Source organism: Phaenicophaeus curvirostris, chromosome 18 (assembly GCF_032191515.1).
Source record: "Phaenicophaeus curvirostris isolate KB17595 chromosome 18, BPBGC_Pcur_1.0, whole genome shotgun sequence".
Taxonomy (NCBI): domain Eukaryota; kingdom Metazoa; phylum Chordata; class Aves; order Cuculiformes; family Cuculidae; genus Phaenicophaeus; species Phaenicophaeus curvirostris.
Window position 1 is genome coordinate 13,086,819 of NC_091409.1, and position 23,760 is coordinate 13,110,578.

Here is a 23,760-nt window from a genome sequence, read left to right on the forward strand (position 1 = left end):
GAAGATGCCCCTCACTCCCAGAAACGCCCCCATCCCCCCCTCGAAGATGCCCCTTACTCCCAGGGTTGCCCCCAGGGATGCCCTTCAATCCTGGGGATGCCTCGACGGAGATGTCCCCCCCGAAGATATCCCTTATAGGCAGTGATGACCCTCTCTCTTAGTGATGCCCCCTCCGAAGATGCCCCTCACCCCCGAGGTGCCCCCCCTCCTCGAAGACGCCCCTCCCTCCCATCGATGCCCCCCTCGACGATGCCCCTCACTCCCAGGGTTGCCCCGAGGGATGCCCCTCACTCCTGGGGATGTCCCCATGGAGATGCCCCTCCCGAAGATGCCCCTCATGAGCAGTGATGTCCCTCCCTTCCATCGATGCCCCCCCCCCGCGGATACCCCTCCCTCCCGGGATGCCCCCTCGGGCAGGGATGCTCCGGGATGCAGGGATGCGATGATGGGCGGGGGGGGGTGGGCGCTGCGGCTCCGGGCGGGCAGAGGGGTCGCTGTTGCCACCGGCACTGCTGCCCCCCCCTCCCTGTTCCCCCTCCCTCCTCCTCCTCCTCCTCCTCCTCCTCCTCCGCCCTTTGTTCGCCGCCCGGTGGCGGCGCGGGGCGGGCGGAGCCGCGTTGGGGACCGAGCGCAGCGGGACATGGAGGCCGAGCAGGGTCGGGAGGAGCGGGGGGCACCGCCGCCGCCACCGCCACCACCGCCACCACCTCCTCCGGAGAAGAAAAAGAAGGCTCAGCGCGCCCCGTCCCCCGCGCGCCCCAGGGAGGCTCCGGGCTGGCCCCGGCCCCGGCCCCGAGCCCCGGGCGCGGCCCCGCGGCTGGCGGCGAGCGGCTCGCACCCGCGGCGGGGGGCTAAGGACGGGCGGCCCGAGAAGCGGGGTTCGGCGGCGGGGGGGGCCGGGAAGGGGCCGCCGGGGCGCGGGGCGGCGCGGGCCAAGGCTCGGAGCCGCGGCGGGGAGGCGGCGGGGCGGGCGCGGGGCAGCGCGACCGACAGCAGCTCCGAGGTGTCGGACTGCAGCGCCTCCGAGGAGGCGAAGCTGCTCTCGCTGGAGCTGGCGCTGAGCGGCAGCGACGGGGAGGCGGCCGCCCCGCCGCCCCCCGCCTCGGCCGGGGACTGCTCGCCGCTGCCCGACGAGCCCTCGGTGGCGAGCAGCCGCCTGCCGCTCAGCACCTCGCTCGCCTTCTCCGACCTCACCGAGGACATGCTGGATGCCGGCACCGACGGGCTCCTGCGAGAGCTGGAGGACCTGCGCTCCGAGAACGACTATCTCAAGGTGGGCACGGGGGTCCTCGGGCGGAGCGTGGGGCGGTAACCCCGGGGCATGGCACAGAATCCCAGGGCACGGCATCCCAGGGCATCCCAGGGCATGGCACGGCATCCCAGGGCACGGCACGGCATCCCTGGGCATGGCATGGAACAGCATCCCTGGGCATGGCATGGACCAGCATCCCTGGGCATGGCACAGCATCCCTGGGCATGGCATGGCATAGCAAAGCATCCCAGGGCATGGCACAGCATCCCAGGGCATGACATGGAATGGCACAGCATCCCTGGGCATGGCATGACATGGAACAGCATCCCTGGGCATGGCATGGCATGGAACAGCATCTCTAGGCATGGCACGGCATCCCTGGGCATGGCATGGCATGGCAAAGCATCCCAGGGCATGGCACAGCATCCCAGGGCATGACATGGCATGGCACAGCATCCCTGGGCATGGCATGGAACAGCATCTCTAGGCATGGCACGGCATCCCTGGGCATGGCATGGCATGGAACAGCATCTCTAGGCATGGCACAGCATCCCTGGGCATGGCATGGAACAGCATCCCTGGGCATGGCATGGCATGGAACAGCATCTCTAGGCATGGCACAGCATCCCTGGGCATGGCATGGCATGGAACAGCATCCCTGGGCATGGCATGGCATAGCAAAGCATCCCAGGGCATGGCACAGCATCCCAGGGCATGACATGCAGTGGCACAGAGTCCCTAGGCATGGCAGGGAACAGTAACGCATGGCACGGCACAGCACAGCATCCCAGGGCATGGCTTAACATCCCAGGGCGTGGCATGGCATGGCGTGGAACAGCATCCCAGGGCATGGCATGGCACAGTGCAGCATCCCAGGGCATGTCTTAGCATCCCTGACCATGGTATGACATGGCACAGCATCCCAGGGCATTGCTTAGCAACGCTGCACGTGGCGTGGCATGGCATGGCGTGGCATAGCATCCCAGGGCATGGCTCAACATCCCTGGGCATGGCATGGCACAGAGCAGCATCCCAAGGCATGGCTCAGCATGGCGCAGCATCCCTGGCCACAAGCATGATATCGTGGAGCATGGCTTAGTGTGGCACGGCATCTCCAATCTTAGCGTGGCTCAGCATCCCCAGGCATGCATGTGCACGGCAAAGCATCACTGGCCATAGTGTGGTTTAGCATTCCTGGGCGTGCCACACCATGGCATGGCACAACACGGTACGGCATCCCAGGATCAGCTTCACACAGCACAGCATCCCTGGCCATAGGGTGGCACAGCGTGGCATCCCAGGATGTGGCACAGCATCCCTGGGCATAGTGTGGCTCAGCATCCCTGGGCATAGGGTGGCATCCCAGAGCATGGCTGAGCATGGCACACTGTCTCTATCCTACCATGTCTCAACATCCTTGGGCAGGGCATGGTGCAGCATCGCAAAGCATGGGTCAACAGCCCTTGGCATAGCGTGGCTTAACATCCCGGGGCACGGCAGGGCATGGCTTGGCTCAGCATAGCATGGTGCACTTTGGCACAGGGCACTTGTCGGCACCCCACTGTCAGATTTAGCCTGGTATGGTCCAGCTGGGAATGCATCACCCTGGCGTGGCATGGCTGGGCACAGCTCCGCTCACCATCCCTGGAGGTGTTTAAAAGGCAGGTAGATAAGGTGCTTGGGGCCATGATTTAGTAGTAGACAGGTATGGTTGGAGTTGATGGTCTCTAAGGTCTTTTCCAACCGAATGATTCTACAATTCAGCACAGCAGGGTTTAGAACGGCCAAGCGGCCCCTACTTGGCTTGGCATAGCCTGGGCTGGCACAGTTTAGCCAGGCACAGCTCAGCTTGGCACGGCTGAGCACGGCAGAGTTTAGCTCAGCCTGGTTTGGCACGCTGGCACGCAGCGTGGCACAGCCTGTCCCCGTGCAGCCAGGCACAGCTCGGCCTGGCACGAGGTAGGATGCTCCCTGCTGCCCTCCCTGCCTGTGGATGCTGCCAGGCCCCGGGGAGATTTTCCAGCTCGCTTCTTTCCGCTGGTTCTCATGCTCCCCAGGGCCTTTTTCCAACTGTGCAGCGTGGCTGCCCTGTTCATGGGCGCGTGGTGAAGCCGGGGCAGACTTGCTGTGTGGGGACAGGGGCGCAGAGCTGTTCTGCCTCGGGTCACACACTGACCTGGTGCCCCCTGGCACACGCTGCCTGCTGCAGGGTGGACACAAACACCCACCACGCGCTGTATTCTGGTGGGCTGCAGGCATTTTCCACCCTCTGCTCTTCATCAGGGTGGAGCCGTGAATGAGATGCTTGTGCAGTCACCAGCTGGGGGGCTCAGAGGTAGGTACCGCATCTTGCTGGCTGCTCTTCAGATGTCGCAGGTTGGAAATCAGGCCAGCTCGCAGCCACTGGTGCCAAAGTTTGTAAATGCGTCACGATTATAGCTATGAGGTGGGAGCTGGGCTTTGGGCGACGGGCTTGAAGATGCTCAATCAGGCCCTTTGTCCATTAGCAAAGCCCCGGTTCACAGCTGGTGTCCCAACTCCTGCCAGAATTAGCAGTAAGAGCTTAAGGGCTTTGATTTACTGAGAACGGGAAAAATACAGATGAGGCCCCTCCGGTTTCCAAGAACGCACGTGCAGAAGCTGCTCTTCTTGTGGACAGTGCGATTGCTTCCTCTGTGATTTTCTTCCTGGCAAGATGCAAGCATGCAGGGTGCAAGTATTTTACCTGCCTTGAGGGTTGGCAACTGAAATCTCCTGTCCAGAAGCAGTGGGGAGAGCTGAGAGCTGCTGGAGGTGTGTACCAAGAAGCACCATGGGGATGCTGGTGGCATCTTCTCTTCTTTACATGTCCTGTGTGTGTTCACGCCAGCACATGGGTCCCTCTGCTCACACCTCCCTGATATGCACCCCACCTGTAACTGTGTTTTGGTGTTGTAGCTCACATGTACTACCTGAGCAGGTGACCCCTGGGCTGGTACCTGGCACCAGCTGGGTAGAAGCTGCAGGTGAATGCACACAACCCTTGTGCTCCAGAACAATGTGGAGTTTTGCTCAGTTTCTCCAGCAAGGAGCAGAAAACAGGGCTGGGCTGCAGCAAGGTGCTGACTTGTCTTGCCTTTGCTAAAAGTTTGGGGATTTGGGGCCCTACAGCAAAAGTAACGCCCTAACCCAAGCAATCAGCATCACCCACCCTGCTGTGCAGCCCAGGTTGAGGAGCAGAGTGCAGGGACCCTGCAGAGGTGGCTCTTGGCCTCAGCAGCTCCCTTCTCTTCCGATATGAGTGAATCAGACTTACCAGAGGTGACTTATATCCTGGGACTCACCCAAATAGCTGCAGATGATTGGGGTTTTTTATTTATTCATCAGAGCCGGATAAAACCTGGTGCGTTTTTAAAGAGGAATGAGGATTTTCAGGAGTGGGAGGGTTTTGGTGACGTTTTGGCATAGGCCAGACGTGCGTGGTGCTGCTACGCGCGTGTGATGCACGCTGGGTTTTGGAGCTTCCCAGCAGAGCTGTTGCGAGCACATCACAGCCCTCTGTAGCTGTGCCAGCTCACGTTGCATCTTTTCCTCGGCTGCCATCATAAAATGTACATATTTAAGCACACTTCACCCATTTCTCTTTGCAACCCAGACATGTGCAAGGCTCTACCTTCCTTCTCCTCCTCTGTGCACAGCAGGCTGGTGTCTTCTCTTGCTGCCACTTTTGAGTGCGTGCACCTGCTGTGACCCTCGGTAAATGGGTAATTTCAAGCGTTTGTCCCAGAAAAAGGCTGTTTTTTATGCTCAGGTTGGCAGCCCAGCAAGGGAGGAGGTGTCTGGGGTGTCCTTGCCCCATCGTTGCACTGTTGCTGAGCCGTGCAGTGGAAAGCAACTCCCAGCCCTGCTCAGTGAGCTGGAAAATGTGAGATGCGATACGGCAGCAGCTGCGGAGGGACAGGCAGACAAAGAGTGGGCATGGGAGAGGGTTTGAAGCGAGGGGAGGGTGTGCCTGCAAACCCTCTCCTCTCCACGGAAGGGGCTTAAGGCAAGTGCTGTGTAACACCCTGCCCTGCATCACCCTGCATCCCTCAGGATTTGCGTGCATTTCCCAGGTCCATGGAGAAACACATAGGGTGGGTGGGTGACCGGTGCATGCCACCAACAGGGCTCATTGCGAGCATCCCACAGGGGCACCAGGGTCTGCAGGGGGGCTGGAGGATGTATTTGGGCCACCCTGTTGGTGCTGCGTCCCGGATCCTGCCCAGGGTTCCCGGTAAGCACAGGCAGAGGCAGGGCACAGGGCTCTGCTGGGTATCACCCCACCAGCAGCCACCCTTTGCAGCCTCTTGCCTGTTCAGATGCTGCACGCCACAGTTTGCGCTGCAGAGAGCCCCCAACTGTTTGCCTGTTAATTTATGGGGGCAGGTGTAAAGCTGAGAAATGTTGATTTTACACTAGCCGACGGGCTGTGCTCTGCCAAGCGGGAGCTGGCATGCTGGCCAGGGGCAGGGCGCAGCGCGCAGGCTGCCGTACTGAGCTCCAACATGACATGGAGGGAAGGATGGCTGATGTTTACTGTCGGATCTGGGCTAGAGCTGCTGTTAATGCTTCTAAAGAAATCCGTGTGTGTGACACATGGGTGTGCCTTACACATCCTTCGACCCATTGCACTGCAGCGCGGGCTCGGGGTGAGCTGTGTTTGCTGGGATCTTGTTGCTGGCAGGGGACACACCGGGACACCCGTGGCAATTTCCTTTAGAAATCCCCTCTGACTTTATTTTTTTCTCTAGCAATTTCTAGCATAATTCCCTCTTGTGTCTGGCGGGACTCAGAGTTAATTGAAAGCTGCTGCTTTTGTCCTGTAATCTCAGAGGAAGCGGTGCTTGTTGCTCCTGGACAGTAATCCCCATCTTTGCGCAGGCAATCGCAGGCTCTCCTGCGGGTGCACCCGCTGCCAGCGCGGCCCTGAGCTCCACACAAAGGCACTGATGCAAAACACACAGGCAGCTTCCACCCTTTCTCCTCTTTTGCATCTCGCGCTGAGGTTTGAGGGTGCGAATGCAGGCAGGGAGTGCTCCCCGAAGGGCTGCCTGTCCCCGATGGGCAGAGGGTGGCTGTTTGATGTGCCCCAGAGCCTGGGGCTGCCAAAGCTGTGGGCGTGTGCGCTCTCTGCAGCGTGACCGCCAGCCATGTCGGTTTTTGCATGATCCTGTTTCGTATCCGTTGCTGCTTTCTGCTTCTAAAAGATAGTGCTGAGGAGCTGTGAGCGTCACACAGCACGAGTCCCCTGGTCTGGTCTCAGCTTGCTGCATTCTTGCAGATGCCTAAGCCAGTGTGTAACTCCCCTTGGGCAGGAGATTTGAGGATTTAACTCTTGTGCTGCAACTTGTGATGGGTCTGAGCTGCGTTTTGAGGCATGTTCTGCCATCTCCACTGGTCCCCCTCCTGCCATGCCACTGTTCAGGGCCATCACCCTAAAGCTCAGCCCCTTCCAGGTCTTGCCCTTCCTGGAGGAGCCGATGTTCTGCAAGTGGGCGTGTGGACACAGCTGTAGCCATTACCTTCTCCTGCTCTGAAAATGCTTGGGTGTTTTCTGAGTGGGAACCAGGCAGTTTGCATCCCACCTTGCCATTTCTTAGTTTCCTTAATAATCTCACCAGGGAGAGATGTTGTCTCCAAGGTTTGCTCAGAGCAGGTTGAGGGTTTATGTTGTTGCTCTTCTTCAGGCACAGCCTCGTTCCTGCAAACGCAAGGTGGGTGGTGGCTTCTGCAAACCATCCTCTCTTGGGTATTGAAACAAGTCTCCCTGGCCTGCAGGTCCCCAGTGTTTTTTACAAGGCAGGTGACTTCTGATGTGAGAAACCCATTGAATCTTTGCTGCTGCAGAGCTGGAGCGAGCAGGGATGCAGTGGTGAAGAATTCTGAAGTATGGAGGGGATGAGGAACCCACAGGTGCTGGGAGGCTGTGACTCCACATAGGGGTGAGCGCCTTTTTATTTACAGGACAAGTGGCTGAGCCTGGCAGCCCGTCCAGGCAGTCGTGTTGGGAAGAAGTCATTTATCTCATCTTCAGTGTTGCCAACCTCATCTCTTGTTTCACATTTCATTTAGCATCGCTTACCCCTGAATTTAGGATGTTTGTAGGGGGCTTGTCCCCACTCCTGACTCCACACTCATCTTCATCCAAATGGATTTTTTGCTTTAATTTTGCTAAGTTGGGCATCAACCCCAGAAAATGTACAGGTGCAGAGGGTGAAGCTCAGTGGCTGTCGTGGACCCCCAACGCTGTTTGGGAACCTCTGTACCCTCCAGGTGCCCCTTCCAGGCGCCACAGGGCTCTTCTCTCAGCCAAGGGGGGAGTCAGCTTTGCCATCCTAAGCTCTCTTCCAGTTTGCTGGCACTTTCCTGTTCTCCGGTCCTAATCCAGTTACTGTGGCTTAGCAGCATGACTTGCCTCCGAGGGGCAAGCTCAGGGCGGGCTGTGCGGCTGCTGGGCTGCGGCTGCTGCCCGGGTTTATTGGCGTTGCAGGGCGTGGGTGAATTCCTGCTACTGGAGTGAAGGAAGGCACTGCTTTCTCAGCCCGTCCCCGCAGTGCTGGCCCTGCTGCAAACCCCCCAGCCCTGCAGCAGCTCAGGTCTGTGCCACCAGGCTTTGCCCAGGCAGCAGCTCATGCTGGCCACAGCCTCTCCCTGAAATAACGGTTGCTACAACCCAAGGCATAAACAAGCAGGAGAGCTTAGCACGGCAAGCCCAGGCTTCCTTCCAGCAAATGCAAGGTTTGCTTGGTTTTTTTCCAAGGTCTCTGCTCCCTGCCCTGCTCGGCTGCTGCCTGGGGAAGCCACACAGCAAACGGGAGCCAGTATGGTCAGCGCTGGAGCAGGATGCAGGCAGCCCTGCATGTCTCTGCAGTTGTATTCAAGCCACGATTCACATGACTTTGGTGATGAAAGGCTGTTTTCCACCATGCCATTGCACGTGCTCACCTACATAATGCCTTTTCCCCCATGAAAGCTTGTAAGACGTAGATCCCATAAACCAGCTGTCTGGGCTGGTTTGGCTTATGTGGGTTTTGCTGTTGCCTCCAGGGCTGGCACTGCTGTGTGGGTGGGCAGTGCTGGTGGTGGGTTTCTATTCTCACACCTGAACTAGCCAAAGAGGTGTTTCTGAAAAGTGTCTGCAGTGATGTCCCTTCACGGGACAGTGTCTGGCTGTGCCAGGAGCAGGCCAGCCAGGTGTCCTCAGGGTGCAGGTGCCTCAGGGCTCTTTCTGCTCTGTGCTTAGAAACAGAGGCTCATAGAATGGTTTGGGTGGGAAGGGACCTTAAAGGCAATCCAGTTCCAACCCTCTGCCATGGGCAGGGACACCCCTAAATGGATCCAGTTGCTCCAAGCCCCATCCAGCCTGGCTGGAACACCTCCAGGGATGAGGCATCTGCGTGTTCCCTGGGCAACCTGGGCCGGTGCCTCCCCACCCTTACAGGAAAACATTTCTTCCTAAGGTCTTGTCTAAATCTCGCCTCTTCCAGCTTAAAACTATTACCCCTCGTCGTATCTTGTGCTCAAGACCCCCTGGAAAGAGGCAGCGGAGGGCGGCAGGATGCTGGTGGCCACAGTGCCACTGGTGTCTAGCAGCCTGGGCTGGGACATAATCCGGGATTGTCTAATTGATGTTCCTTATTTGTCTAGTAGTGTTTAAAGCCAACAGTGAGTGACTGTGACTTTTCCCTGCAGCTGCTGCCCCCCCTCCTCAGGCTCAGCTTTGCTTTTCGGGGGATTTCTTGCAGCTGGGGCTTTGTCTGGCCTGGGCGAGCACAGCAGCGAGGATGCCAGCGCCTGGCAGAGCCGGCACAGGGCTGCTGTCTCAGGCTGTGGGTCACTGTTAAGGGCGGTGTTGGGAGCAGGGGGGTCTTATCTCTCTCTGCCTGGGGTGAACTGGGGATGTGCAACCCCACTGCCTGTGCTGGGTGCACATCTTGCCCCTTCTCAGGCTGCGCCACGGTGCAAGGCGGCAGCGTGAGCCCCTAACCTCTCAAGTGGCACTTGCATTTGGCAGCAATGGGAGGTTTTTACTGGCAGGGAATTTTGGGCAGGAAAGCAGATGCTTGGTCCTCTCCCAGGAGCGTGCCGTCTCCACCAGATTGTTGAGGAGAACAGCCAGCGCAATGGTTGCAGCATTTGCTTGGAAGATTTGGTTTGAGACCGTGCTCATGGGGATGTGAAAAGAGCTTTGGGCCAGTGCAGTCTGTATGTGTCCCCAAGCACCAGAGGCAACAGACCTTGAGCATCCCTGGTGGCCATAGCTCTGTGTTAGACAGGGAGGTGGCACTGGGGCTGCGGCTGTTGCAAGGGGTCCCACAGTGGTTATGTGCTTCAGGCCTGGAGAAGGCTTTGGGTCAGAGCTGGTGCCAGCTTGATGTGGCTCTGCTGGGCTCATTAGAACTGCTGAGATCAGGATGGGGTGGAAGGGAGACCCAGTCCAGCGATTGCTGCTTGATGACAAAACGAGAAGCAGCCTCTGGTCCCCAGCACTGGTGGCATCTTGCTCGTGTCCCCAAGCCTCCTCTATCCTCGCTTGCCGTCTCCTCCTTCCCCTGCCTGCCTCCCTGACACATCTTTTCCAAAGACGACCTACATTTTCCTTGCTGTGGCTGCCGCCTGTGCTGCTCCTGCAACTCCTCTCCCTCCCCCACCTTCCTCTTTCTTTTACCGCAAATATTTATAGGCACTCGTGTTGGCTGTCCCCACCGGGACTGCTGGCTCGCCGGTGGGTGATGGTGCCCAGCTGGCTCTGAGCCCTTTTCCTGCAAGGATGGGGTTTGACCCGAGGGGTTGAATGTCTGTGAAAACAGCTTATGGGGTGGAGGAGGGCAGGGGAGGTGTCCCGGGGGAAAACAGTGGAGACCACGCTATGGGGTCCATCCCCTCCAACATCCATCTCTCCCCAGGATGAGATTGAGGAGCTGCGTGCTGAGATGCTGGAGATGAGAGACGTCTACATGGAGGAGGATGTCTACCAGCTGCAGGAGCTCCGACAGCAGCTGGACCAGGCCAGCAAGACCTGCCGCATCCTGCAGTACCGGCTGCGCAAGGCCGAGCGCCGCAGCCTGCGTGTGGCACAGACGGGCCAGGTGGACAGCGAGCTCATCCACAGCCTCGAGCAGGATGTCAAGGTGAGGCTCGGGGGGCAATGTCTCTACCCGGGCGGTCCCCAGGCCCACTAAAGTAAGAGGTGGACGTGGTGGCTGGTGAAGCACAAGGGGGTGGCAGGGGACATTGGGGTGCAGGCAGCTCCGTGGGGATGCGCTGTTAAGGGGTGCAGCCCCTTAATGGAAGCATCACAATTCCCCACTTAGAATCATAGAATCACCAGGTTGGAAAAGACCCACTGGATCATTGAGTCCAACCATTCCAATCAAACACTAAACCATGTCCCTCGTCCACCCGTCCCTTAAACCCCTCCAAGGAAAGTGACTCAACCCCCTCCCTGGGCAGCCTGTTCCAGTGCTCAGTGACCCTTTCAGTGAAAAATTTTTTCCTAATGTCCAGCCTAAACCTCCCCTGGCGGAGCTCGAGGCCATTCCCTCTCATCCTGTCCCCTGTCACTTGGGAGAAGAGGCCAGCTCCCTCCTCTCCACAACCTCCTTTCAGGTAGTTGTAGAGAGCAATGAGGTGTCACCTCAGCCTCCTCTTCTCCAGGCTGAACAACCCCAGCTCTCTCAGCTCTCTTCAGCAGCGATACAAGAAATGGGAAAAAGTGCTTTCAGCTCATGGGTGGTCTGAGCATGGGGGTATTTGGGGAGACAGAGAGGGTGAAGAGGGCTGATGTTGCCAAGGATGAAGGTCTCAAAGTGCCATCTGCCTGCCCCAGGGGCAAAGCTATCCTGCACCGATGGGGACAGGATGGGGCCTCCACTGCAGCACAAGTGCTTCGGGGACCTGGGAGCTGCTCCTCTAAGTTGTGGAAGAAATTTTGCAGAGCCCCAGGCATGGACTAGGGCAGGGAGAAGAGGATTTCTGCAGAATGCCATTGCCTCACCCTCTCCAGCTGCTGGCTCTCAGGGAGCCGCTGGTGCCAGTGAGTGTTTGCTGAGGGCTCTTGCCGACGCAGCCGCTGCCAGGAGGGAGGAGCGGTGGCAGCCAGAGACAGCTCAGGGTGGGCAACAGCCTCCTTGAGGAAGAACTTGGTTTTTCAAACAGAGAGCAGGCAGCCCTGGAACTGAGATGGGGAACAAGTGCAGGGCTGCAAACCTGCCCATCCCTGCTGGGGACCCTCTCAAAACTGCCTGGCAACTCCCTGCTTGGGGTGCTGCTGCCAAAACCACTCCCTTTCTGGAAAAAAAAGGCACAGCTCATCCTTGGGGGTAGCAGGAGCCCAACCCCACGGCCTGTGCCCCCCCAGCCCTGCAATGGGGCTCGCTGATTCCTCCGCAACGCTGGTGCCCTGGACTGGGCAGGGGACCAAGGGGTTGGGGACAATTTTTCCTTTCCTGCAGGTGCAGGAGCAGATGATTCATGCTGTTAAGCTCCCTTTATGCTGAGGGGATTCCAAGCGAGAGCGCTGGGGCCATGCCCGGGATGGATGGAGGCACCCATCGCCCCAGGGGCAGCTGACACTTTTTTCCATAACGTGATGCAGCAGCTCGCCTTTCTCCCAACTAGCACAGCTGCTGCCTGCTCTGATGCTGCCCACCAGCTTTCCCAGTCTCACAGAGGCTTTTCCAGCCTTATGGAGGCTTTTCCAGACTCACAGTGCAGGAAGAAAGTAGGAAAAGGCAACAAGCATCCCCACAGCATCATGTTAGGGCTGAGGAAGGCAGGGTTTGGCTGTGGGCTGGGGACACAAGGCAGCTTTGCAGCTAGAGAAGGGGGAGCAGTGATCACAGCACACGATTGAGGGGACACACAGAGGGCCCAGGGTGTCACCCAGCGCAATGTTTGCTCCAAAGGGTCTCAGTAACTGCCTGATGATCTCTGCATGAGGATTGTAGGTGCCCAGGCACTATGGTCCCAGCCCACCTTGTGGCCATCCTGATGACAACATCATTGTGTCCCCAGGTGGCCAAGGACGTCTCTGTTCGGCTGCACAATGAGCTGGAAGTAGTGGAGAAGAAGAGGATCAGGCTGGAGGAGGAGAACGAGGACCTGCGCCAGCGGCTCATCGAGACAGAACTGGCCAAGCAGGTGGTGCAGAACGAGATGGACAAGCTCCGAGAGGTGAGTGGAACATGGGAGGGGGGACAGGGAGGCATCCCCAAGGCTCTGCTCGTAGCAGGTGTCCTGGCCCTGCACTGTGGGATCCCCCCATCCCTGCTCACATTGCTGAAACCCAAACCGTGCTGCAGATGCTCGTGAAACCCGAGCAGAGCCTGTCATCGGTGAGGCGTGCTTCAATCCACACTGCGGGCATGGGCTGAATTGAAGGGGGTGAGGCTGCAGGACTCTCCCCCCTCTTGCCCTAGAGACACTTGATGTGTCCTTGGCCACTTGCTCAGCCCAGCCACCTAGGCCGTGCTCAACTCCCACTGGCCAAAGCTCTGCACGATGTGTGGAGTCCACAGTGTCCCTGGCACAGTGCCTGGTGCTGGCCACGTCCTGATCTCAGCAGCAATCACGAGCCCTCATCAGGCTGAGCCACGGAGGCTGCGTGGCAGCAATGTCCTGGCAGTGTCCCAGCGGTGCTGCAGAGCCAGCACCTGCAGAGGGTGCACGGTCCTGTCAGTGTCCTGGGAAGCCGTGTGCCGTGCATGTCCCCATATCATAGAATCATAGAATCACCAGGTTGGAAAAGACCCACTGGATCATCGAGTCCAACCGTTCCTATCAAACACTAAATCATGTCCCTCAGCACCTTGTCCACCCGTCCCTTAAACACCTCCAGGGGAGGTGACTCAACCCCGTCCCTGGGCAGCCTCTGCCAGTGCCTAGTGACCCTTTCTGTGAAAAATTTTTTCCTAATGTTCACCCTAAACGTCCCCTGGCGGAGCTTGAGGCCATTCCCTCTCGTCCTGTCCCCTGTCACTTGGGAGAAGAGCCCAGCTGCCTCCTCTCCACAACCTCATTTCAGGGAGTTGTAGAAAGCAATGAGGTCTCCCCTCAGCCTCCTCTTCTCTAGGCTTCGTGTGGGGCCAGGTCTCTCCGTGCCGTGCTGGGTTTGGGACCAGCTCCCAGCCAGGAGCAGTGTTATCCTCGGTGGCAAGAAAGGCATCCTAGCGACAGCATGCTCTTGTTATCCACCACAGCACTTGTAACCCACTTCCCTACTGCCCGGGATGCCTTCCGTTCCCGAGGAGCCTCAGGAAGCATCGCTAACTGAGCCATCAGGGCAGTGCGTGGGAGGAGATGTGCTGTGACAGAGCTCTGGCCCTGCTCCCACAGAGGACAAGACAGGGACATGAGGCAGGGAGGGTGCTCTCTGCCCCAAGCTGAGCTCCTGAGCACAGCAGGGCAGGGAAGCAGTGCACAGTTCAGGATCTCTGGGGCCAGCTCTGCTTAGTTCAGGGACCATAGTTAAGCCACAGGACCTGGCCGGCGTTGCATCCATCCCCTCTGCAGCCACCTTCTCCCGGGATGGCACGGAGCGGCATCACCCCAGCCGAGATGTCTTCTCTCTCCACTGCGCAGCCTCTGCTAACAGGCGTGAAATGGGTTTCCCTGCAGCCTGCGAGCGTGGGCTGAATAACAAATGGCAGCAGCGGGAGCTGGGCTGCAGGACTTCTGCGCTTGGAAAACAAGCTGAGAAAATGGTTGCGTGGTCACTGTGCAGGGAGAACTGAGCACCAGCTACTACCTTGCCCTGGCAAAAGAGCGTGGGACAGGATACGGCCCTGCTCTGCAGCTGCATGAGCCCAAAGGGGACACTAATGCCTGGCAGGAGGCTGAGTGCAGCTTCCCCCGAGCTCGGGATGGCGTGTCCCCAGGCTAACAAGGGCATTGGGGTTACTCACTGATTGCAGAGCGCTAATTAGACAAACAGCTAACGGCTCTCTCCCACCTCCTCCCTGCTGCTGGAGGGCGAAGAGCATGGCAGAGCTTGTTAGCAGCCAAGCCGAGGAGGTGGAGGTGGAACGGAGGAGGCTGCACAGGGCTGGGCTTACCCCCAGGGCTGATTATTTCTCCCTTCCAAGAGGTTTCTTCTGTAATTGGATAATTGTTGGGATAGGCAGATCATCCCTAAAGGTGCACGCAATTGTACCTACAGCTCTACACCTCCATGGCACCTCCTGGGGGGCAGGAGAAAAGCGAGACAGGTCCAGCTACCCCATGCCAATGTTGAGACCCTTAGGCATGGCCAACCCCAGGGATGTGCCCAAGACGGAGCAGTGACAGCCACCATCTGACCCAGGGTGCTCTGCGTGGGGGTGAGGGATGCCGACGTGGCACAGCCAGCCCCTGCGAGAGGCTCTGCAGCAGCAGCAGCAGCTCCAGCGATGGTCGTGGCCTTAATAGGAAAGCCTGGAGCCCAGCACCTTGGCACAGGCAGCAAGCTTACATTTCACAGCTGCTTTCTTTGGCTGCTGGGCCTCAACACCAGCTTGGAAATACAGACAGGGCAGCTGTTCTTGGGGTGCTGCGTGGATGATCTTGAGGGTTTCCCCCAGCTCGCTAGGTAACTGGCCCTGCTCTGGGCTCCCACTTTTTTCCCCCTATTCTGATCTCCCTTATTAATCCATCTGGCCTCCCCATCTCCCAGCTGTCCTCACAAGCCTGGAGATTGTCCCTTGTGTCCCCAGAGACTCTGAGGGCAGGGTCAGCATCATCCTGCTGAGGAGCCCTCCCCATAGCTGAGCGATGAGGATATATCCCGTGTTTGGGGAAGAGGCAATGGGGAATGTCAGCATCTGCTGCACTCACACTGGGATGCCCCCGGGAGCCCGTCCTTTGGCCTGGAGGTTGGATTCTCCACTCCATCCAGCCCTGACAGGACCATGACTCAGCCTCTCCACAGCTCATTTCCTGCTCACGCCTGCTCTCTCGCTACTCGCTACTCGTTTGCCTGGAGGGGGAATTTCTTGCCAATCCTCATGATATGATGCTTGGCCGTCCAGCTTCCCCAAAGGCCCACTGGGGCTCTGGTGTATTCCTGGTGGGGTTCACAAGCTGCTGGAGGACTCAATGTCCATGTCCATCCATGCTGGGTGGGTCTGTCCGTGCTGGGCTGCTCTCACTGTAGGTAACAGCTCTCTCTTCTCTCTGCAGAATTCCCTGAAGAAGCGGGGGTCTCGCTCCTTGGGGAAGACCGAGAAGAAGCCGTCAGTGCAGGTATCAGCACCAGCATGTCCAGGACGGGCCACAATTGCCCGCAATACCGCAAATTGTGGTGCCAGCCAGAGATACGCCTGGCCTAGAAGTAAATCTGAGCATGGCAGTGCCATCCCCTCCCTTGCAGGGCTTTCGTGCCTCTCAGACACCCTGCATAAGGGAGGGATTGATGTGCTGGGCCATCCTCATTGTCCTCAGCCACTGGTCTCATTTATCAATGGAGCATCAGTGGCTGGCTGGTGGCTTTAACCCTTTCTGTGTATCAGTAAGGAGCTGTAGGACTTTGACATTCCTCTTACGATGCTGCTTCTACTCTTGGCTTGCGGCTGTTGCAACCCGGGTCTCTCCTGCCTGTGCCAGCAGCTCTGTTTCAGGATGAGCCGGGAGCCCTGTGGGGTTTGGGGGAGCTGTGGGTCGCTGGGTGGAATGGCTGGAGGCTGAGCTGTCTCTGCCTCGTGCCAGGCTGCTGGGGCAGTGCAGGCAAGGGGGGATTTGCCGGCGGCAGCGGGATTTCAGCTGTCACTTGCTGTTGGGTTGAGCTGCTGTGACTCGCTAATGCTGTTACCAGGGGCTTGAGGGGCAGAGCTGCTGCTGCGGGAATAGAAATGCAAGTGTTTTAATACTGGAAAAATCCTCTTTCAAAACCAGAAGACCTGAAAGGTTTATTTTGGGGAGTAGATCTGTTCCCCTAAATCTGGGACAGGGAGGGAGACCCTGTAAAGCCACTCCTGCTGAGAGCATCTCATGGCAGGGACCCTGAGATCTCTGAGGGTTTCTGGGTGACCTGTGTCACTTCTGGCACATCCAGCTCTGTGCTGCTGCGGGACAGGGATCTCTAGGCCCTCAAAGATTTTCCATTTTGGTCTTTTATTTATCATCTTTCTTAAACCTTATCCTTGAGAGCCCTTTCAGGGCAGCCTATGGTCCCAGAATCCTGCCCCCCTTTTCCCCAAAGAGCAGGTTGTGGCTTCGGCCCTACAGGTGGCTGTGCCCCAAGCCGAGGGGGTTGTCCGGGAGCCCCTCCATCACCCTCCCATGAAACAAACCCCTGCCCTGGGCTGCAGTGAAACCTCCCTCTGCTCCCCGCAGCCCCACAGAGCCAAGACCTCTCAGCCTGGGGCCATGGAGCTGGATCTAACCCCAGGTCTACAGCAGGACTGATGCTCTAGGATGGAGTTGATGCTGGAAAGCAAATCCCGAGCTTCCTTGGGTGCAGATGCCCCTGGATATGGCCTTCCTGGCGCTCTCTCTCCCACACAGCCATGTCCCAGTGGCCCCGCGGGCACAGATGCTTGTGACTCATCCGTGGCTTCCTGGGCCCCTTTCCTGCCCTGGGCGAGCATTGTGGGACCTGGGGAGAGGACAAACTCAACGCTGAGGTCTGCTCCGCACCCCAGATGCACTTAGGGTGGTCTTGGGGACGTATGTGTCCCTCCAACGATGCCACAGGGCGGACGCACACGCTGAGCTGCTGCTTTTTTTTTTTTTCTCCTGGAAAAACAGGAACTGAGGTCATGTCTGCCCCAGCCCAGAGAGCTGGCCCTCCCCTAATCTCCACAGCTAATTAGGGAGGCACAGCTTTAATGCGTCTTAGCGAGGCTGTGTCTCCATGTGCAGGCACGGAAGAGCAGCAGGCTCGTCCCTGTGGTCACGGTAGGGCATTTGGGGAGTCAAATGGCACCCCAAAGTCACAGGACACCCCCATCCTCAACATAAGCAGCCTAGGAAGTTTGCAGAGTAAATGTTTGCTGTGGGGTTTTTGGGGGGTGAGCATGGGCATGGCTAGAGTGTCCCAAAGAGGAGGGACAGCTTGTTTTTACCATCCAAGGAACAGGAAAGGGGATGAGCTCAGTCAAGGAGGTGGCTTCCAGGGCTAGCAGCCACTTGGCCACCTCTAGCACCCACCTGGAGCTCCAGTGGGTGCCACGGGATGAGGGTCACAGCCTGACAGGTCTCCTCCTGGCAGTCACCGTGCCGGAGCTTGGAGCACTCAAGTGACCCCACAGCACAGGAAGCCACAAGCTGGATGTCAGGAAATCCTGATTCTCCGTCCAAAAAGCTTTCCAAAGCAGAGAAACGGTCGGCCTGGGCAGGTAGCCGAGATCCTTGCTGCTAAATATAAACAGCACACGGAGAAACGGTCCCAAGAAGTAAAAGGGGCTTAGGAAGGCTGATGCAAGCGGTTTGCCTGGGTGAGGTGGTGGCAGCAAGAACAAGTGCTGGGTGAGGACTTCAGGAGGTTTCAGGCGGATGCTGAAACTGAAACTGTTGTTTTTTGCCCTTGATGGAGCATTTGAGGCTGAGCAGGGAGAGCAGAGCCCTGGTGGGGCGGTGGCAGCAGCAGCAGCAGCAGTCTTTTCATAGAATCATAGAATCATAGAATAACCAGGTTGAAAGAGACCCATCAGATCATCAAGTCCAACCATTCCTATCAATCACTAAACCATGCCTCTCAGCACCTCGTCCACCCGTGCCTTAAAAACCTCCAGGGAATGTGACTCAACCCCCTCCCTGGGCAGCCTCTGCCAGTGCCCAATGACCCTTTCTGTGAAAAATTTTTTCCTAGTGTTCAGCCTAAACCTCCCCTGGCGGAGCTTGAGGCCATTCCCTCTCGTCCTGTCCCCTGTCACTTGGGAGAAGAGGCCATCACCCTCCTCTCCACAACCTCCTTTCAGGTACTTGGAGAGAGCAATGAGGTGTCACCTCAGCCTCCTCTTCTCCAGGCTAAACACCCCCAGCTCTCTCAGCCGTTCCTCATAAGGCCTGTTCTCCAGCACCCTCACCAGCTTCGTTGCTCTTCTCTGGACTCGCTCCAGAGCCTCAACATCCTCCTTGTGGTGAGGGGCCCAGAACTGACCCCAGGATTCGAGGAGCGGTCTCACCAGTGCTGAGTCCAGAGGGAGAATAACCTCCCTGGACCTGCTGGTCACGCCGTTTCTGATACAATGCTTGCCAGCTTTCGGGAGGGAACCTTGTTGGTGGTTTTTATTTTGCTCTGCAGTCTGACAGCTTTCCCTCCCCCTCCTCCCCACGGCCAATCAGGCTCAATCCATCCACGCTCAGTGTCCTTCCTGGAGCTGGAGCCAGAGGTCTCCTTGCCTGGGCGTCCTGCCCTGTTTCCAGAGTCTCCCTGAAAGCCTCCAGGGTGGATCTCAAATTTTTCCCTCCTCTCTGTGACTGGAGGCTACAGCTCCCTGGGGATCACCGGGATGTCCCCTCTGCATGCTCAGAGCCACTGTGGTGGCTGGGAACATGTTTCTAACACCTACACTCTCTTGGTCCCCAGGAGGACAGCGCAGATCTGAAGTGCCAGCTGCATTTTGCCAAGGAGGAGTCGGCCCTGATGTGCAAGAAGCTGACCAAGCTGGCCAAGGAGAACGATGGCATGAAGGAGGAACTGCTCAAGTACAGGTCCCTGTATGGGGACCTTGACAGCTCCCTCTCCGTGGAGGAGCTGGCTGACTCTCCCCATTCCCGGGAGGCTGAGCTGAAGGTCCACCTCAAGCTGGTGGAGGAGGAAGCCAACATCCTCAGCCGGAGGATAGTGGAGCTGGAGGTGGAAAACCGTGGGCTGCGGGCAGAGATGGACGACATGAAGGGCCAGGGGGACAGAGAGCTGCCGGGGCAGGACATGCGGTTCCTGGCAGGCATCTCGGGCTGTGGGGACACAGGGGACACAGTGGCAGAGCTGCGCAGGCACCTGCAGTTCGTGGAGGAGGAGGCCGAGCTGCTGAGGCGCTCGCTGCTGGAGCTGGAGGACCAGAATAAGCTCCTCCTGAACGAGCTGAGCAAGTACAAGTCAGACCACGAGCTGGACGTGACGCTGTCGGAGGACAGCTGCTCAGTGGTCAGCGAGCCGTCGCAGGAGGAGCTGGCCACGGCCAAGGTGCAGATCAGCGAGCTGAGCGGCAAGGTGAAGAAGCTGCAATACGAGAACCGCGTGCTGCTCTCCAACCTCCAGCGCTGCGACCTGGCCTCTTGCCAGACCACCCGGCCCATGCTGGAGACCGACGCTGAGGCCGGCGACTCCGCACAGTGCATCCCCACCCCCGGCTGGAGGGACACGCTGGGCAACGCTGAAGCTGACAGGCAGGACAGAGCGCCTGGCAGTGGGAAGGTGCCTGATGGTCCCACCAAGCTGCTCAAGCCCAAGGACTTGGAGACCTTGCTGGGTATCCGGGACCAGGCGGCGCTTGTCAACAAAGCGATTGATGTCTTGATTTCGGATGCCAACGGCTTCACCTCCGGGCTGAAGGCTTGCTTGGACAACGAGTGCTTAGTGGGCCTTCTGGGTGAGACAGTGGGTGGTGGCAGCGAGAGTCCCAGCGATGCCAAGCTGATGAACGTGCTCCTCATGCGGCTGGGTGTGCTCCAGCAGGACTTGGGCTGCTTCGTGAGGAAGGTGGACCACCTCACCAGGGGCCTCAAGGAACACACAGACTCTTTCCCCTTCTCTGGCCCTGGCAGCCACGATGCCACCAAAGAGGGACTGCAGAAGGAGCATGCCTCCGACTTCCAGGTATGGGCTTCTTCCCATCTCCCCTGCAGCAGTCACCGCTTTATTTGCTGCCTATTTCCTGCTTTAATGGAGCAAACCCCAATCTCCAATGTAACCTCCCTTCTGCCTCTCCAGAGCAAACCCAAACTAACACCTCACTGCATGCCAGTGGCACTGGGGACAAGGTAGGACTCTGCTCCAACAGAGTGTGCCCAGGGCAGGAGATGGTGGGTGTCCTGGTGCATCCTGGCACCAGCTGGTTGTGCCGAGGCTGCCCTGCCTGTGGCCAGGGGCTCGTGGGTGTGATCCCAGCTTAGCAGGGGCTGACGTTTCACCTGCTGTCTCCCAGCTCAGCCCAGCATCCCTGCCTCTTTGTTTATTGGGGATGAGCTGGGGGGGGAGAAGAGCTGCCTGCGGCCTCCTGAAAGCAGCTCAAATTGCAGGGACCCTGGTTTCAAGAAGCCCCAGCCCCGAGTGGTACACAGGCAGGGAAATTTGGAGAAGGCTCCAGGTGCATCCAATGGGGAGCACCTTTGGAGCAGCAGAGAGCAGCTCGTGCCCTGCTGTCCCCCTCCTCGTTGAGCCCAGCTTGATGTCAGTGGTGGTTGGGGCTGCGAGCACAAGCCCCTTTCTGGAGCACACTCACTTGTTCAGAGTCCTATTTTTCTGCACGTGGCCCCCCCAGCCCCAGGTCCTAGTCTGCCCCAGTCACTGCATGGCACCATAACTGGTGTTTGCACATTTTTTCCCTCTTTCTCTCTTTTTTCCCCTTTTCCCCAAACAATCCAGGCCACGTGTCTCCTCATCCTGTGTTTCCTTTTGGTTTCTGCATTGTCTCCCGCCATGGTGATGAAGCTCCTTCTCCTCCTCATCCTTTTTGTTGTCTTGTAGTTCTTTACTGTTTCGGAGACCCATTGTTTTGTTTTCTGGCTTTTTTTTCTTCCCAATCTTTTGGTTTGTTCTCATTAACTTGCCCACGCATGCAGCAGCCTGATTTTAGGGACGTCGACCCTTACCGCATCCCCCACGCCAAGGACGCAGACCCCACGCATTCCCGGAGCTACAAAACCTGCCGGCCCGAGGAGAACGACTCCTACGCCACCGAGGTACGATGCAGGCGGGGTGCCGTGTCCCCTCAGCTAATGGAGCTGGGGACAGGGCTGCAGGGATGGGTTTGTCCCTCTGGATACCTGGGGACAAGGGAAGCTGCAGAAGCCCATCAGAGATGGACACAGGGAGCTGCATCCTCTCAGCCAGTGGGGGTAGGGACAGGGCTGTAGGGATGAGGTTGTCCTTGAGAGCTGGGGTCAAGGGAAGCCACCGAACCTCATCAGGGAGGGACACTGGAAGCTGTGGCCAGGCACAGCCCACCATTCCCTTCCTCTCCTCCTGCTGTTGCAGATGAAGGAGCTGCAGCTGGTACTGTCAGAGGCCAACGAGAGCTTGCGGGGACTGCAGGAGCAGCTCTCGCAGGAAAGGCAGCTGAGAAAGGACGAGGTGGACAACTTCTCGCAGAAGATCTGCCAGGTGAGTGGGCAGAAGCCCCGATCCGTGGGAGGGGGATGTCCCTGTCTGCATGGCCGTGTGATCTCCAGATCCAGGATGATGACCCGTTTGGGGACCCCAGTGTCACCAGGACCACATATAGTGTGTCCCATCTTCCAGGGGCTGTAGGGCTGAGCACAATCCTCCTTGCACACGGGTGTGCAGCCATGCAGGGCTTCCACCCACCGCAGTACCTTGATGACCTTGCTGTCCCCGGCACACAGCCTCAGCGTTGCAGTTTCCCAGAGGTGTTAAACAGGGAGCCAGCACGAGGCTCAGCCCAGACCCTGGGGTAGAGGCACCACATCACTGCTGCCAGCCCCTGTCTTCGAGCCCGTGCCTCTCTCTCCAGCTGAAGGAGGACCACCAGAAAGCACTGCTGCGGCGGGAGTTCGAGCTGCAGAGCCTGAACTTGCAGAGGCGGCTGGAGCAGAAATTCTGGAGCCAGGAGAAGAACTTGCTGGTGCAGGAGTCGCAGCAGTTCAGGCAGAGCTTCCTTCTGCTCTTCATGAAGCTCAAGTGGTTCCTCAAGCGCTGGCGCCAGGGCAAGATGGTGCACAGCGAAGGCGAGGACTTTTTGGAGGTACTGTGTGCTGGGGGGGTTTCACCTTGGCTGCCTTGGAGAGGGTGCCACACATTCAGGCATCCCTGTGACCGTCTGTCATGCCCATTCAGGGTTGTTAAGTTGTCCCCTATCCCTGGCCATGGGCTGTGGGTCACCTCATCACCTTGGCCATGCTGTCTTCTGCAGGTGAACAGCATGAAGGAGCTGTACCTGCTGCTGGAGGAGGAGGAGCTCGCCCCACAGCAGCAGCCAGACAACAAGATGTGTGCCGGGGATGCCTGGACCCCCAACACGGTGAGGAGGGTCCCTACAAGGCCAGGGGGTGGGCAGGATCAGTCCCCACTGCACCTGTGTGGTACAGGGGGGATGCTCCTCTCAGGGTGCGTGGCTGGGAGGGGATGCTCCCTGCTGATATGTCACCCCCAGGGTGGTCTCTAGCCCTGGTGACACTGCTTGTCACCTATGGGGTGGACAAGCTGCAGGGATAGGGTGCAGAGAGAGCAGCTCCCATGTGGTCCCACCCCACTGAGTTCCCTTTAACGTGGAGTCTTGTCCCCCTTTGCTCACTCCCGATGCCCCAGCAGCCCAACGAGTGCATGAAGACCCTGGCGGACATGAAGGTGACCCTGAAGGAGCTGTGCACGGAGCTGCGGGAGGAGCGGCACGGTGCCAGCGAGCTGCAGCAGCAGTTCACCAAGGCCAAGGCTGCCTGGGAGATGGAGCGCGCCGAGCTCAAGTGCCACATCGCCCAGGTGGGAGCCCCAGACTCCTCCACGGGCTGGTGGGGATGTGGGGCTGGGGGCTTGTCTGCGCCATGTGCCGATCGCTGGCTGTTGAGCAGGGCTGGGAGGCAGGGTGGCACTGTGGGAATCTCACTTAGCAGCCACTCCAGCAGGCGAGTTTCTATAGCAACGGTGCTGGCATGAAAATCTGATTGTGGAGTAGCAGAGGATGCTCTTTATTCCTCCTCCGTGGTTTGTCTGGGGTGGGCAGGAGGGTGCTGGGGCTCGGCATCCTTCCCCGGGACAGGCAGCTGGGAATGGCATCAGAGCCCTCTTCTTCCTAGGAAGAGCGTGGGAGGGTCTGCACCCCTATGGATGCTGTAAGAGGGATGCATGCCTGCAGCGAGGGCAGGAGGTGAGGGAGGACAGACTTGACACAGGGGAAGCTCCTTTGCACAGAAGCAATCCCATCAATCCACCGGCCTTGCCCTCACAGCGACAAGGTTTTTCTGCTCCCTCGTGCCGTGCTGTGGCTGGACATCAGCTCCAGTCCTTGGAACAGGTGCACATCTTGTTTTCCATCTGCTGCTGTGAAGCGAACTCCTCCTACTCCAGCAGCAGGTGCGGCTCCTTCATGCTGTTCACCTGCAGGAGACAGCATGGCCAGGGTGATCACAGAATCATAGAATGGTTTGAGTTGGAAGGGATCTTGAAGATCATCTCATTCCAACCCCCCTGTCATGGGCAGGGACATGTCCCCCTGGGTCAGGCTGCTCCTAGGGGTGTTGGTTGGCAGCGACTGAACATGAGCCAGCAGTGGCCCAGGTGGCCAAGAAGGCCAATGGCATCTTGGCTTGGATCAGAAGTGGCGTGACCAGCAGGTCCAGGGAGGTTATTCTCCCTCTGTACTCCGCACTGGGGAGACCGCTCCTTGAAT

The 23,760-nt window shown here is 58.4% G+C and overlaps 1 protein-coding gene across 5 annotated transcripts in view; it reads left to right on the forward strand.

The window, feature by feature from the left end:
- Nucleotides 1–583: 583 nt before the first annotated feature.
- MTCL2 (microtubule crosslinking factor 2) overlaps nt 584–23,760 on the forward strand; it is a 28,322-nt gene continuing 5,145 nt past the window's right edge. For 2 of the 5 annotated variants that reach the window (XR_011338723.1, XM_069872018.1), the window contains exons 1-10: nt 584–1,273; nt 10,180–10,404; nt 12,290–12,448; nt 15,431–15,493; nt 18,780–20,012; nt 20,978–21,097; nt 21,393–21,518; nt 21,889–22,119; nt 22,288–22,395; nt 22,683–22,853. Coding sequence is in view for 3 of the 5 variants with exons in the window: in XM_069872018.1 (XP_069728119.1) it covers nt 641–1,273; nt 10,180–10,404; nt 12,290–12,448; nt 15,431–15,493; nt 18,780–20,012; nt 20,978–21,097; nt 21,393–21,518; nt 21,889–22,119; nt 22,288–22,395; nt 22,683–22,853 (3,069 nt within the window). In the remaining 2 variants the exon portion in view is untranslated. The remainder of the gene's footprint in view (nt 1,274–10,179; nt 10,405–12,289; nt 12,449–15,430; nt 15,494–18,779; nt 20,013–20,977; nt 21,098–21,392; nt 21,519–21,888; nt 22,120–22,287; nt 22,396–22,682; nt 22,854–23,760) is intronic. The other 3 variants (XR_011338724.1, XM_069872019.1, XM_069872020.1) reach the window with 2 other exon arrangements.